Source organism: Madurella fahalii (assembly GCF_045866475.1).
Source record: "Madurella fahalii IFM 68171 DNA, scaffold_4, whole genome shotgun sequence".
NCBI classification, from domain to species: domain Eukaryota; kingdom Fungi; phylum Ascomycota; class Sordariomycetes; order Sordariales; genus Madurella; species Madurella fahalii.
In genome coordinates, this window is record NW_027263974.1 from 3,980,514 (window position 1) to 3,994,527 (window position 14,014).

General features: G+C 51.7%; 4 protein-coding genes across 4 annotated transcripts; 3 read left to right on the plus strand and 1 right to left on the minus strand.

Moving 5' to 3' along the window:
* Positions 1 to 266: 266 nt before the first annotated feature.
* MFIFM68171_08155 (uncharacterized protein) lies at positions 267 to 1,107 on the plus strand (the record flags this gene model as incomplete). The annotated part of the gene is made up of 2 exons (XM_071063575.1): positions 267 to 1,002; positions 1,058 to 1,107. 2 exons carry the CDS (start codon positions 267 to 269, stop codon positions 1,105 to 1,107), a joined length of 786 nt encoding a protein of 261 aa, XP_070919676.1.
* A 1,116-nt stretch (positions 1,108 to 2,223) lies between these two features.
* MFIFM68171_08156 (uncharacterized protein) lies at positions 2,224 to 3,914 on the plus strand (the record flags this gene model as incomplete). The annotated part of the gene is made up of 5 exons (XM_071063576.1): positions 2,224 to 2,457; positions 2,535 to 2,715; positions 2,779 to 2,905; positions 2,988 to 3,584; positions 3,692 to 3,914. The coding sequence occupies 5 exons, from the start codon at positions 2,224 to 2,226 to the stop codon at positions 3,912 to 3,914; spliced, it is 1,362 nt and encodes a 453-aa protein (XP_070919677.1).
* A 3,948-nt stretch (positions 3,915 to 7,862) lies between these two features.
* MFIFM68171_08157 (uncharacterized protein) lies at positions 7,863 to 9,790 on the minus strand (the record flags this gene model as incomplete). The annotated part of the gene is made up of 8 exons (XM_071063577.1): positions 7,863 to 7,937; positions 7,993 to 8,173; positions 8,253 to 8,819; positions 8,884 to 8,908; positions 8,962 to 9,132; positions 9,233 to 9,309; positions 9,368 to 9,571; positions 9,627 to 9,790. 8 exons carry the CDS (start codon positions 9,788 to 9,790, stop codon positions 7,863 to 7,865), a joined length of 1,464 nt encoding a protein of 487 aa, XP_070919678.1.
* A 2,191-nt stretch (positions 9,791 to 11,981) lies between these two features.
* Positions 11,982 to 13,061, plus strand: MFIFM68171_08158 (uncharacterized protein; the record flags this gene model as incomplete). Its single annotated transcript, XM_071063578.1, has 3 exons — positions 11,982 to 12,215; positions 12,278 to 12,921; positions 13,004 to 13,061. 3 exons carry the CDS (start codon positions 11,982 to 11,984, stop codon positions 13,059 to 13,061), a joined length of 936 nt encoding a protein of 311 aa, XP_070919679.1.
* Between the last annotated feature and the right edge of the window lie 953 nt (positions 13,062 to 14,014).

Consider the following 14,014-nt stretch of genomic DNA (forward strand, 5'->3'; position numbering starts at 1 on the left):
AAGGCATGGTTGGAAACCGAGGCGCGTTGGGTGAAGTTTACCTGTAATTACCCGGACTTGTTTGTTAAAGCCGGAGCGATGTCACATTTGGGTCTCACCGTGCGAATATGCACGCTTAGCCGCGGGTTGGCTTGAGATTGGGATGTAAAAGGAATTGGTGTAATTTGCGTAAGGCATGATCTCTATCCCGGCTACTATCCCTCCTGCTCGTCTGGTTGCTCGACATCGTGCCAGATCCCGCATCACCAGCTAGCCGACTGCCCGATATGTTCGTCGGCGGCCATTTGCTCGCACTTATCTATGCACTTGCGGTTACCGCAGGCTTTGTTGTCGCGCAAGAGCACGATACCAGCGTGACATACCCGGCGACAATCGAGCTCGACCTCGTCTTTCCCCGCAACGACACCTACGCCCCAGCTCCTGTCTTCCCCCTTATCTTCGCAGTGCAGAATCTGGCTGCCGCTGCCCCTTCAACTTCATTATTTATCGATTGGTTCGTTGCTAAGCCGGGCGATCAATGGCTCGCGAGCGGGTCCGTCAGGCTTGACCTGGCCGTTTGGGCCAACACTACGGAAAACCCTCACTTTGTCGCTCTTTGGACCGAGAAGCTCAACCAGGCTGACTCTGCGGGTATCTACAATCTGCTATGGATGCTTAGATTTACAAACTGCACGACGGGCCCTGGGTACTACGGCGGCGCGGAGGCATCGTCCGCGTCCGACGTTCGAAGCACCACTGTTTTCACCGTCAGGGAAGGTGCCCAGCGACCTGACTTCGTGGATGGACCAGACAACTGCCCGGTACACGGACTTACCATCGGGATTACCGGCACGATGGGGACAGATGGTTTTGATTTCACAGGCCAGGACAACGGCCACCGCGGAGCTTGCGGGGTCATTTCTGACTCGCCACCGCCCGCGAACCCCTGTGCCGCCAAGGTCAACGTCGCGGCAGCATCCAGCATCTCGGCAGAGCTAACAGCGTCCGCTTGCTCTGGGTCTTGTCCCGTCCTTACAACAGGTTGTCCACCTCCGAGTCAAACGAATATGGGCTCTAGGCTTCGCTGGGGCGGTGCAGAAAGGGGCTTGGAAGGCATCCTTGTGTTGATGGCAACGGCGTTGGCCGGGATTTTCCTTGTCTAAATCTCATAGTGTGTAATGTTGTTGGTTCTGATGACCCTCCGCATAAGTGTTACGGCACGTGTCAGCACCAGGCGGCGTCCTGGCGTGGCATTCCGTAAAGTGGTCATATTTTGTAGGCAACGGCAAGAAAAGCCAGATATGGCCAACCCATATTTCTCTCTCTCTCTCTCAGCGCCGATACCCCAAACGATGCGTCGCAAATTCGCACGTAACTTAATGATTAGTAGTAGCAGATTTAGCACTGGCGGAGATAGTGCCTCGGGCACCCCACCATGAGAGGAATGGCAAGCGCAGAATATGGGGCGACAAAGGTTCGTGATGAGACTATTGGTGCTCCACCGGGCCGTATTCCAGCCTATAGGCAATGTCGGATTTGACACGGAAGCCATTCTAGGAAGCCTGCCAAGTCTGCCTAGCAGGCCTGTAAGCCTGTAGAATCTCAGCGCCTGCCAAATTTGTTTCTTAGCGTTGGGCGCTGCACAAGGATTCCAGTCCCAAATAGCCGGAAAAGGGGGAAGCGCCCTCGGCGGATATCTGGGACAGAACCGGCAGGATAGTAACCACAAACGTTGGAAGGAATTGTTGATTCGGTCTCTACACACTCACTGGTATAGAAAAGAGATACTGGCGTTTCCCCCGGTCTTTGATGAGGCTGAAGCAAGGGCCCGGGCTAACGAACACGAGGACAATACAGTACATGCTCGTCCCAGGAGAACCTAACGACATAGGTGGCGCTCTCGTTGTAAATACTACCATAGTCGCGATTGCAACCAACAGTCATCGCATTGCAATCTCGCTAACCGAGTACTGCCGAGTTAACCTGGGGCCTAGTGTAGTGTTAATGGGTCATGCAGACAAAGACCTTAACTAGGTATAATTAATGCTGAATCCGGTCAGTAGGCAGCTGACTTCCAGTCTTATTCAACATATCATGTCTTCCTTCGTTTTGGCCGTCGTCCTTAGTTTAGCGTCCGTTTGCCTCGCACTCCGTAGCGATCGGACGGGAAACTGGTCGACACTCCACTGCACCGAGCCAGCCATTTCAACCCCGTTTTACTTCACGCCAAATGAACGATGGGAAATGCTGGACTGCGACCATGCATGGAGTGATGCCTTGAACATTTGGAGAACATATGATAGGGGAAGAATCCCTTTCAGCGAGTCCATCTTTGATACATTCCAAGGTCCAAGGCGCGCCCAGTGCAACACCCTCTTTGCGACGACAACATGTAATCGGGTGCTTCCGTGCTCCGAGGGCGAGGGTATTGGACCTGCGGCGTATGGGATTCTGAATTCATTGATTGATATCCACCAGGTGTGTTTGAAGTCTAGCTGCTGGATGCCAGTCTGTCTAACGTAAATACTTTGTGATTTTTTTTTTTGGGTGTTTAGATCTACAGCGCCTATTTCGAGGCCACCCTGCACGCAGCAGACCAAATATATAATCGATTCCGCTACTTCCAGCACGACTTCGCCCCGCTGCTTGAGCCCGAGAGTGCCGCCGCATCCCGTCTTCTCGCGAACCTTGTGGGTCTCGGCGCTGTCATGACAGCGGTACCAATTTTGAATCCATGTAAGCGGCTGAGTCGGCTGTTCCAACTACCTATCTTATGAGTGCTAACAGCCGTTTTTCAAGATCTTGAAGAGAAGGCTTTCTTCGTTGCAAATCAAGAATCACCAAAGGATGCCACCTATGGTTTCCTGTCAGCGTTTATCTCTACGCTTAGGGAACTTGACACTGACTCCGGACAGCCGCTTAAAGTGTGCGTGCACGTCTATGGCTTATATCACTACAGGTAGTTATTATTGAGAAACTCGCTAATACTGCTCAACATTCTCCGTTAGGCACGAATGGAGCGAGGAGAAATATGATGACTTTGAGTCTTACGTGGCTCAGTTCCGGTGGTCATGGCCGAACGCAACCGAACTCGCTGTCCGAAAACTGTTTGATGGTTCCGACGAGAGCATTCAGACGTTGACAACCATGATATCAAAAGGCAAGATGATGGAGGGCAGCTACGGCGGCCACGAGCGACCCACTGACCGGGGCTTCTTCTCGGCCACGATGAGGTCCTCGGCGCTGAAAACATTCTACACCTTGGCTATCCCGGCCACATGGACTCAGCCTGCCGTGGGAGCCTTTGTGATGGACTCGGGCGTTTCTTGTGACGATGGCAACCCTCTGGCGCCGGAGCTGAATGCGGAGACGGGCCGGTTCTTGTCCGCCGACACTGCTAACGCCACATGGGCATGCTACAACAACAAACTGTACTATCTTGTCCATACTGGGGGCGAGGCGCAGGGCTGCCAAAGCCAATGCGGTGATGTTGGCTGCATACCGCAACCACACTGCAAGAATAATCGCTTCTCAATGCCGCCCGGAATTGACGAGCTGGGCACCGCGGAGTACGGATATATCACGGTACGCGATTTGATTATGGGGTACGTATCTTTGTCCCCCCGCTCACTTCACTTGCATACATAGTCCTCTTTCCTGGAACCGAGATTGGCTAGCTCCGAAGCTCCTAAATACTAACCTCTCTCGGTAGGTCCGTCAGAACCTACGAGCGCAATGGCAAGCGGAACGGCGGACCTACAGCACAAATCTCGGACAAGGACACGGTGTACAGTCTGATTGACCAAGATATTACCGCCCCGGGCATCGTGAATATTCCAATCTGCGGCCCTGCGGAGGCGTTCAGCAACTGGAACAATCCTGTCTACAGCACGACTCGATACTCCACCTTCCCATGTAACAAGATGGACTCCTAGGGCTATAGACTGGGGGAACCCCGTGGATATGCTCGACCATAGCGACTGGTGATAGTGCGGGTTAGATCACTGTAAGTCATAAGGTCCAGAAAGCAGTAGAACGCTAGGGTATACTAAGATAGCAAGGCTGGTTTGGTGTTCAAGTTACATCCAAGAACCAACAGTGCATTCATTTCAGGTATCAATAACTTTCATTATAGCCTAGTTGTATGAGACGAATATAGGCACACAAATTTCTATTTTCGTTTGTAGTCCTGAGCTGGGGTGAGCTGTGGCTAATCTGTCCTGAATTTTCCCTGATTCTTCCCTGGGTTAGGGTGATCCCATACCCGGCCGCTACACAGCCTCAGAGGCCTGTTCTCCCCCCCCCGCGGCTAGAGGTTTCTTTCGATGGAAAGTAGGTAACGCGTAATTTATAGGAATTCTGATCGGATGAAACGAGTGATGCTGGCCGACGTCGCCGAGATGGCAGAGAGCATGTGGTCGATCTGGATGGAAAGAGCAGTGTCGCTGACTGTTGGCCGTCCGACCGCGAATCCTTCTGCGGCAGTATCTGGGAGATTCGCTCCCCGGAAAGCAAGGAACCCTTAGTGAAACCAAACAATTACTATTGCCTCGAAGTCGCAAATTGAAATCCGGTGATCACTGAACTGTTGTAAACACATTTGTCGTCAGGCCCATTCGCGAACAAAGAAAATAGCTGGTATAGCGGCTCGTGCAAAGAAGTTGAGCGGGGCTCAGAAGGCCCTTGCCAAAACATCTGGGCCAACGAATGAAGGGTCTGCAGGGCGCGGCTCAGCGTCTACGCCAACCTGAACTCCATGCTAGCCGCGGCACATACAAGAAAACGACTGACATTTCCAACTACCAGCTAAGCACTTCAGCGACAGATAAATGGCAACTTTCGTCCACTAAGAATGGAACACGGTGATACGGCCCGACATGGTGCATAGGACAGTGACATATCGTGCGTGACGGGGATTCGCCATGTCCCAGAGCTCCGCCCACGCCACGCGGCTCAATTATACGAACCTAACCCGAGTATGGACCTCAAGTGAGGATCCAATCTCACCCGGTCATTACCGTTGATGCCCCCCAAAATGCGTTGTAAAAGATTGAAAAGGCTCGCTATCAAATCGGTAGAACCTTTGCCCCCCCGACCCCCACCCCCCCCCCCCCCCCCACCCAACTTCATCACGTAAGATGGAAGATACGTGGTTGGCGGTTGGGTAATTGAGTAATTGAAGCTTGCCCTTCGCTCCCTGGCTCTGGAACTCTTATACAACTATCGTAGGGTCTATCTCACGTTCTCGTGGTAGCCCAGCCCGACTGCGTCCTGGCAGTGCTAGACAGCTAGTCAGCCTGACGAGCTCCGCTGACTAGATGCCAGGCTGCGTTGTCATGATTTTGTACCCTGGGCATTTCAATTCTTTGACGACTGCACCCTCAGGGACCCCTAATTATATCGACTAGCACAACAGGTACTCATTCCCAGCGATATAACTCAACGCCAGCGTGACGACGTAGAAGGAAAATCATGGCCTCCTGGCCAGTCGACTCGGCCATATCAAGGGCGACTTGGCCGTCGATATCCTTGATGGTGATATCCGCCCCATTAGCGAGAAGATGCCGAGCAATTGCGACTCTCCCTTCTGAAACTGCGTAGTGAAGCACGGCCCTTTCCCTGTCGCTATGCCGGTTGTTGATGTCAACACCATGCTCGAGAAGTAAATCAAATTACGGGTATTGATCCTCCTTGGATTGCCTTTCGCAGGGGGGTCGACCCATACCGATCCACAGCGTTTACATCCGCCCCAGCCTCGACGAGTAGACCTGTAATCTCCACCGAACCGACTTCTGCTGCAGCGTGGAGTGCTGTGGCATCATCTAAATAGGACGTCCGACTGGCGGGTCCATCGTTCTTCACCCTGTTTACCTGGTTGACATTCGCGCTATTCTCCAGAAGAAACTGGACGACTCCAACCAAGCGAGACTGTGCTGCTTTATACAGCGCAGTCTGGCCATCGCCACCTAGCGCTGACACATCCGCCCTTTTCCCGAGCAGTCGCCCTATCGCGGCTATCCTAAACTCGCTCTCATCGAGACCCCAAGCCCTGACGTCTGTAAGACAAGTCTCCCAATACCGCTGTACAGTGCCCGGATCGGTCACTGTTTCCACGAGGAGATCAAACACAGCTAGGCTTTCCATGAATCGAAACCCTTCAAGTTCATATTCCCCCGTCAGAGGCAGCATAGTTTTGAGGCGGAACATCGATATCACTGGTGTGTCTCCATCATGGTCGGTTGCGGCGTGGTTCGCTCCGTTTTCAAGCAGCCGCTTCACAACGGAGAACCTTTTAAATGACGCCGCGTTATGCAATGGTGTCGATCCGAGGCAGTCGACCGCTTGGATATCCGCACCGCGCTCAAGCAACAATCGCACGCAATCATCGTGGCCTGCCGAGGCCGCGCAATGCAAAGCAGTTATGCTGGAGGGACCCCTGAGATGTACGCTCGCTCCATTGTCCAAAAGCAGCCGCAGGACTGTATCATTCCCGCGCAAGGCAGCGATGTGTAACACGGGGCGGAATCTAAAAAGATAGCCGGTTTCGACATTAGGGTCAGCCCCTTTCTCCAGGGAAGTGGCCACCTCCTCTTCTTCGCCTCCTTTGGTCGCAGTGATGAGGCGGTCGGTTGCAAGCCATCGATAGGCCTCTTCTTGCTTGCCAGTGTGCGCAAGTAGTCTCTGTAGGATGTCCCCGTTTCCGGTCCCAGTAGCGTATTGGAGTGCCGTCCGCCCGTCGAGGTCTGTGGCCAGTGCGTCGGCGTTGTTTTCCAAAAGCTTTTGGACTACCTCCATATTCCCGACTTCGGATGCCCCGTGCAGCGCGGTTTGACCCATGTCATCCTTGGCATTGATAGAAGCACCTCTCGTAATCAAGGCTTCCGCGAGGTGAGTCTTGTGGTTTTGAACGGTATGATGGAGAACAGTCGATCCCCCACAGTCAACTGCATGTATATCCGCCCCGTTATCTAGGAGCAAAAGTGCCAAATCCTTGTGGCCGCGCTCAACCGCGTTGGGCAAAGGAGTACAGCCTAAATCCTCCCTCAGCGTTGTTAGTTTGCGATGCTTGCCATCGAGTCTAGTCGGTAGGCACTTGCCTTCAACGTCACTTCTCCGGTCAATTTCCGCCCCGGCCCCGATTAGAAATTGCGCTATGTTAAAGTGGCCAACGCTGGCTGCGAGGTGGAGTGCGGAATTGAAAGGTGGATTTCGTCTTATGTTGCATTCTGCCTCTGCATCGATAAGGAGTTGCAGTACAGACTCATGTCCATAAACAGCAGCAAAGTCTAGTGCCGTTCGGCCATTGTCCGCCGCGGCTTCGATATCAGCTCCCACTTGTAAGAGCACGCGGACCATTTGCGTGTGACCCCCTCGTGTTGCCATATGAAGAGGCGTAATTCCGTCCATTGCTCTGGCACCTACATCGGCCCCGTCTGCCAGAAGGCCCTCAATAATCCTATCGAGCCCAAAAGCCGCAGCTACGTACAGTCGAGTTAAATTCGGTACTGCACCCCATATCTCGCAGAAACCTGCCAAAGACGGTCTGGCGTAGCGGAACGCTTGGTGGGCACTGAAGACGCTGATGCTATTATTCAGAAACACAAAGACACGTTCTTTGAGACTGGAGGACATTCCATCACGCAAGTGGTCTCCCCAGTATCCGGCAGCGTACATTAAGAAAGGATATCTTCGAAAGCGGATTCTGAGTTCGAGTAGGTTTGCGCAGGGCGCTTCGGCAAATGGGCGGAATAGCAGACACGTCAAGCATGTCTCGGGGATAATCATGGGCGGTACTCGCAGCTGCTTTATACCGATGCGCTCAAAATAGCTTTGAGTTGTGTAATGCACAAGCCGTATCTCATCGCTTTCTTCGTCGACGGTTACTAGGCCGGCACATGCCAATACCAGTTGCTCTGCGTCGAAAAGACCGTCCTCGTCGAGATCCTCGTCGCTCGACTCTATGGCTACAGCATGCCGCAATTCTTCCGTTTTCATGGGTCGTAGCGAACACACTATCCAGTACAAAATTCTATGAGCCAAGGTGGCTCGAGTATCGTCCTGTTCCTGGATTCGCCCCATAACTTGATTGTACGTGTCGTCTAGTTCATTGGGAAGACTGGCCAGCGCCGACCGGACTTGGCGAACAGTGAGCTTCTTCGACAAGCTGTCCATATGCAGTTGAGAAAGAAGGAACCTACAGCCCACATCTAATATAAGCCTGAGCCAATAATGAAGCGGGAGTACAGCAAGGGGGAAAAAAAGATGAGGCGCACATTCCCTGGCTTCTCGCCACGACGGTGTCAATGATCTCTTCCTTTAGAGCTTGGTTCGAACGGATACGACCTGCCAAGGACATCTCCTTGTCATATCGGGCTACTACATATCGTTTGACGTCTTCGTCCGCGGCGCGAACCTCAATGTAAGGGACGCCCTTGAATCTCTCATCGATCCTTTGAGAGTGCCTAGAGGTGATCAAGATCCGGACATTTTCGGGCAACTTTTCGATCTCATCGAAGAGCGTACTTCTTCTCAAGTCGAAGTCGGAGTACTCATCAAGAGCGTCGATCACCACAAATATGTCTGAGAAGTTCTGTGCATGTTGCGTGATGAGGCGAGTGAGCTCGTTGAGGTCTGGGCGCGTCCCCTTCTGGCGGTGTTCGTCATAAAGATTGAGCAAGCCTTCTGGTAAAGATGGCATATGCTGAATGAGTTGTTTTAGGAGGCTTCCTATTACGTTCTTGGCGGTATGGAGCTCTCTTTCCTTGTAGCTGCAGTAAAAATAGATTATGGCCACTTGCTGGTCTGGATACCCGCTCGCTAGCCAGTCAATAACCATGGCGCTACGAGATGGTGTTAGGTACCCATAGCTGCTAGGCATTCGTACCCAAATGAGGGAATTCTTACGATAGAGTCGTCTTGCCAGCGCCCGCTTCGTAGTATCGTCAGTGACATGGAAAATGCGTGGGAGGTAAGGGGCCATACGCAACCCTGAGCACCACAAGAGCCTATTTTCTCCAGAAAGCCAATACTGGAACGTAGGGTCAGATAGGAGCCATTCCCCCGTTCCGGCCCGTCGGCGATGAAGGAAGTCGGCGTGCTTGGCTGCAAAATCGATACCGGAGAGCCAGTCGGTGACAGCTCGGAAACCTTTATCTAAATGACGGATAACGTTAATTATGTTGCAAGGTCAGATTCCATACCACAGTGAGAACTTGATAAGCAGTAGATCTTATAGGGGGTAATAATAACAGACCCTTCCGTTTCACCACCGCATCGCTAATAACCCCTTGTAGGTCCTGTAGATCCCGTTTCACGGCTAGAGTAAGCCGGCTGGGGGGAAGTATTAGTATACAGGTTAAAGCCTATTCAACTGAGAGGGGCAACTCACAATTGATCATTCTGAAAAGCAAGCGAGACTAGAGCTTCGACCCGCTCGATCTGCGTAAGGGCCTCCTCGATCTCCTTCTTGTCAATTGCCCAGATCAGGGCTCGCCCCATCTTCTTCAGCGGCCCGGACGGCGGGGCTAGCTTCATCGTCAAACGCTCCATTTGGTCGTGCAGCTGATCCAATGGACCGCCTTTACCCCAAGCCCTTGCAGTGCTGTGAACCATGGGTCCGACGACGATTGGCCTCTTCCACCCGAAACCTCAGGTCGGTGAGCAGCGCAAGAAGGCTCGATGCATGTCGAGCAAACTGCGCACGCTCGGCTGGGGCACTCTTGACAGCGTTTGCATAGCCGATGATCTTCACTGTCGTCTCAATGAGTTGAATGATGGACGCCCCGAGTCCTATAACTGAAGCCGGATCCATATCTACAGTTCATCGGCGTGTGTTGGTTCTCTTGTCTCTGCGCTCTTGAGATCTTGTAGGGAACCAAAGGGTTCAATTTTTGGCAGCAGTCATATTACGGCCTGAATGCGTTCAATCTTTAGGCACCCAACGTCACGGGGATTGTCACGTTGGAACTGACCCATTGTGGCTGTTGACTCCAGTGTGTTGTGGTTGGATGAACCCACCACTGCCCAATGAGAATGAATATTAAGCGCAGTGAGTTCCCTGGGATTTCATGGAACCCCGCTCAGCTGGAGCGTAACGGAAGACGAGGAGCCACATGGCACATCATGTGATTCTAGTGCTAGCTAGATCCAGTTGAAGTAATGTTTCTTCGCGACCTGCGACATAAACTTCTACCCGAAGCTCTCTCTTCTTTGCGCCGTTCAAGAGTAATTAGCATGTCAAGAACACGGCACTGCGTTATTGTAGGATGCGAAAGTGATTGATTCTATGTGTCTTGCGTGGCCCTCTAGAGCATTGCTAGAGAGCCTATATTATATGAGTGTGTAGTGAAAGATGTGTATTTGGTTAACTCAGACACTTCACATACCGGCACCTCTGCACCGGCGTCGCCGTACCCTTCATTTTGACAGAGGGCAGAGGCCGACTTAAGTCAGTCTCCAGCGGTCAGGTAAGCAACACGAAAAAAGCAAGAGGTAAAGGCACAACTGCTCATTTTCAAAAATGGGACTTATTTTGACCATCTTTATATATTGGACCAACTCTAAGCCTGCTCCGCTAGTGTTGAAGCAATTCAGCATGCTACTACGCAGCTTACCAAAAATATTCATTAGAGTGAGCAAAGATGAGCAAGCTTAAGCAAATTCTGAGCAAAGACTGAGCAAACACCGAGCCGAGCCTGAGCCAGGATGAGCAGTGTCACGTGGGTGAGGTAGGAAAATGGAAATTTCGTAGCTCAGATCCGTCTCAGAAAACAGGAAATGCACCGAAGGGTTTTTGGACACCGAAGAAGAGTGTGATCAGCATTCAGGCAGGGGGCTATCGTTGCTCATGGGAATCTTTCTGTCCCGGCGCGACTGTGTCTAGAATGAATGGGCTTCAGGGACGCGAGTCTGGATGAGGACAAGCTCTCAGCGATCTCGGCACTGGCAGAGATTTTTGGAGTAATTACTAATCCATGACGAATAACGGGCTGGAATTTGGCGAGCAGACATTCTTCGCGGGCTGTTGTGATCAACGTACCCAACACTCGACCTCAGCCGGCTCAGTTAAGGGACTGCACTGCCATGGTCCTGGGCGTTCAACAAGAACGCCATCAACTATGACTCTCTCCGGACGGGGAAGTCATTGAAGGCCAAGCTGAGGCTTCTCAAATTATGAACCAGTGGAAAGGGGCAACTGTATCCATCGTTTGAAGTCGCAGATGCTAGTAAATACTATGGTCTCGACGTCGCGAGAGGTCTCGGGCAAGCCGGGCGTCAATTTTTGTGCGGAGGATAGTTTTATCTGATACCCTGGTCGGTATGGCTGCGCTGTCATCACACTCGTTTCGGCCCCCAAGACCTGCCAAGTCGAAGAACAGTGCCCTTGTCTGGTCTAGCAAGCTGCTGCGGCCGAGAAGTCTGACCAACGCATGAACGACCGTCTGGCGCTTGCCCTTTGAAGGTAAGGAAATTCGCAAAGGAATTGGGAGATTGGGCTCCCATGTTCCTCCACCAGGTTGATTGAACCCAACCTTCAGCCCTGTGCCGCAGGAACCCTGGGGCATCTTCCCATTGCGAGGCACCGGAGCGCGTATCGAATCCTTCGCAAGTCAGAAACCGGGTTTCTGGGAAATTAAATGTGTGAGATTGAACCCCAACTCCGGTACGCTATGTCTTCTGACGGAAGGGTTCAGCATTAGTTTGCAGCGCCAACGTCATGCGTACTAGCGCCAACCACCCTCGTGATGTTCCTTCGTCGAATGACCACCAGAAAATAGGAAGCAATTGCGTAAAACTCACCGGAATGCCGGAGATTCATAGCGCGATGACATTTTAGGTAACTCAATCCACTGAACTACATCTATCTCGCTTGGCATCTTTGGCTCTTGATTAAATACTGCGAGCCCCCGTGGCTTTGCTGTCTATGAATCAACGATCTCGTACTGCATTGCAAAAACAGTTCGTCAACAGAAACACCGGTGCCTACACTATAACCTGTCCTCATGTATTTCCGACAGCTCGTTGCCGGTCTTCTGGCCGCTTCCCCCGCCCTGGCACAAGAAGTCCACAAGTGTGGCGGCCACAATGAACTAGCGGAGCTTCAGGCTCAGGTTGGAAACCTTGGAAGCCGTCTTCGGTCGCTGAGAGCACGACAGGACTACCCTGTGCCTCCTACAGTGGATCTTGTTGTCCACGTCACGGCCCCCAGCACCCGCCGCGAGGACGGCTACCTTTCGGTACGCTCCCACTAATGGCATCTAGAGTACAACGCGGATTGTATACTAACTACCACTGGCAGAAAGCCGAAGTAGCCGAGCAAGTCCGCATCATCAAGGAGCTCTACGGACCCACTAAGCTCACCTTCAACTACGACGAGACAAAGCTGCATTACCACGTGGACTCGCGCTGGCAAGGCGAAAAAACAACCATCTCGCAGTTCAACCCGATTCTAGAAGAATACCACATAGGCGATTACCGCACGCTGAACCTCTACTTCTACAACAACACTCACCAGGGATACGGCGGCGGCTGTCGCAACCCTTGGACCGAAGCACAAAAAGGCGTCCCACCCGAAACGCGTCTCAAGCAGGATGGATGCGTCATCTCAACCTACACCATCAACGGCAGCTCGCACCCGTTCATGAACCGCGGCAAGACGGCTGTGCATGAGATCGGCCACTGGTTTGGCCTGTTCCACCCCTTCGAGGACGGCGGCATCCAGGCTACGCCTATCAGCCCGCCCGATACGTGTTGGGCTGGCAACCCAGACGATCATGTCGTTGACACGCCCAAGACGAGGCAAGGCGTTTCTGGGAGCTGCGATAATACGAGCAATACTTGCAACAGGAACGCAGAGGGCGATAATCCTATTCTAGATCCGATTGAAAACTACATGATGTATACTTCGGATGATTGCCAGTCAAGGTTTACCGAGGGGCAGATGTGAGTACCCCTTACTCCACAAAACAACATGGTTCATTAAATTTCTCTGGAGCGGCTGACTGACTTGGGTGCTCGCATACAGCAAGCGCATGTACCAGATCTACCACGACTACCGCGTCAATGCTACAATGAGTGGATAAATTTCCTTTTCGTTGTCAAGAACTTTTATATTAGAACCATCCAGCCTATCATGGTTGTTTCACTTCTCCTTGCTGCTTTTTGAGGCGAACTTTTATTCTTGAATTTAGACCAGGGCACTCAGTGTTACACTACTTAATTAGAAAATACACTCACGTGTGATCCTAATCACTGGCTTCATTGAAACTCTGAACACACAATTGAAGGCGCCCAGAAATTTAAACCTCTGCCATTCACGCCACACCCGACGAGGACCTAGGTGAGGGGTTCGTAATGATTGATCCCACACCCCAAGCTTGAATATTTATATTTCGGAGAAGGGCTGCCGAACGAAATTTATTGGATAACGTCAAACCTTTTCCTTTCTGATAAAAGTTTGGAAGCCCATGACTGTCGGCTTCGTTCAAACAAAAGGCTAGTGCTCGTGAATTGTGTGAATTGTGATTCATTTCGCTGCGGTTCTTTTATCATTTAAACGCATTATCTTTTAACTTATAGATTCAACATCACCGCCAACCTAGTCCTTACTTTGCGAGAACTTGGAAGCTGCCCTACCTTCTGATCTGAAGTGCCTTTTCCATTATTGATCCAAAGTGTGCCTCACTGAGGTAATGGATGTAAAGGTGAGTGAAACGTATCGCCATTTATGAGTAACCACCTGGCAACCCTAATGAAGGCGGTATTTCCCCAAGCGGGTTGCTGGCACGCTACTGGAACTTAGGACAATGGATTAATTATAGTATTGGATCAATAGCGTCTTTTTTCGAATCGTAGGAAGAGGTCTGAGTTATAGGGTCACCTTACTACATTGACTACCTAGGGTCTAGTACCTCTTAGGATTCACCGGCATTTAACCTGTAAGGTTAGAAAGGCCTTTCCGACAAGGACTTTGGATTAGCTAAATTATAGCAGAAATGTAGTAAGCGAGGAAGTTGGTAAGTGGAACAATCTCGGA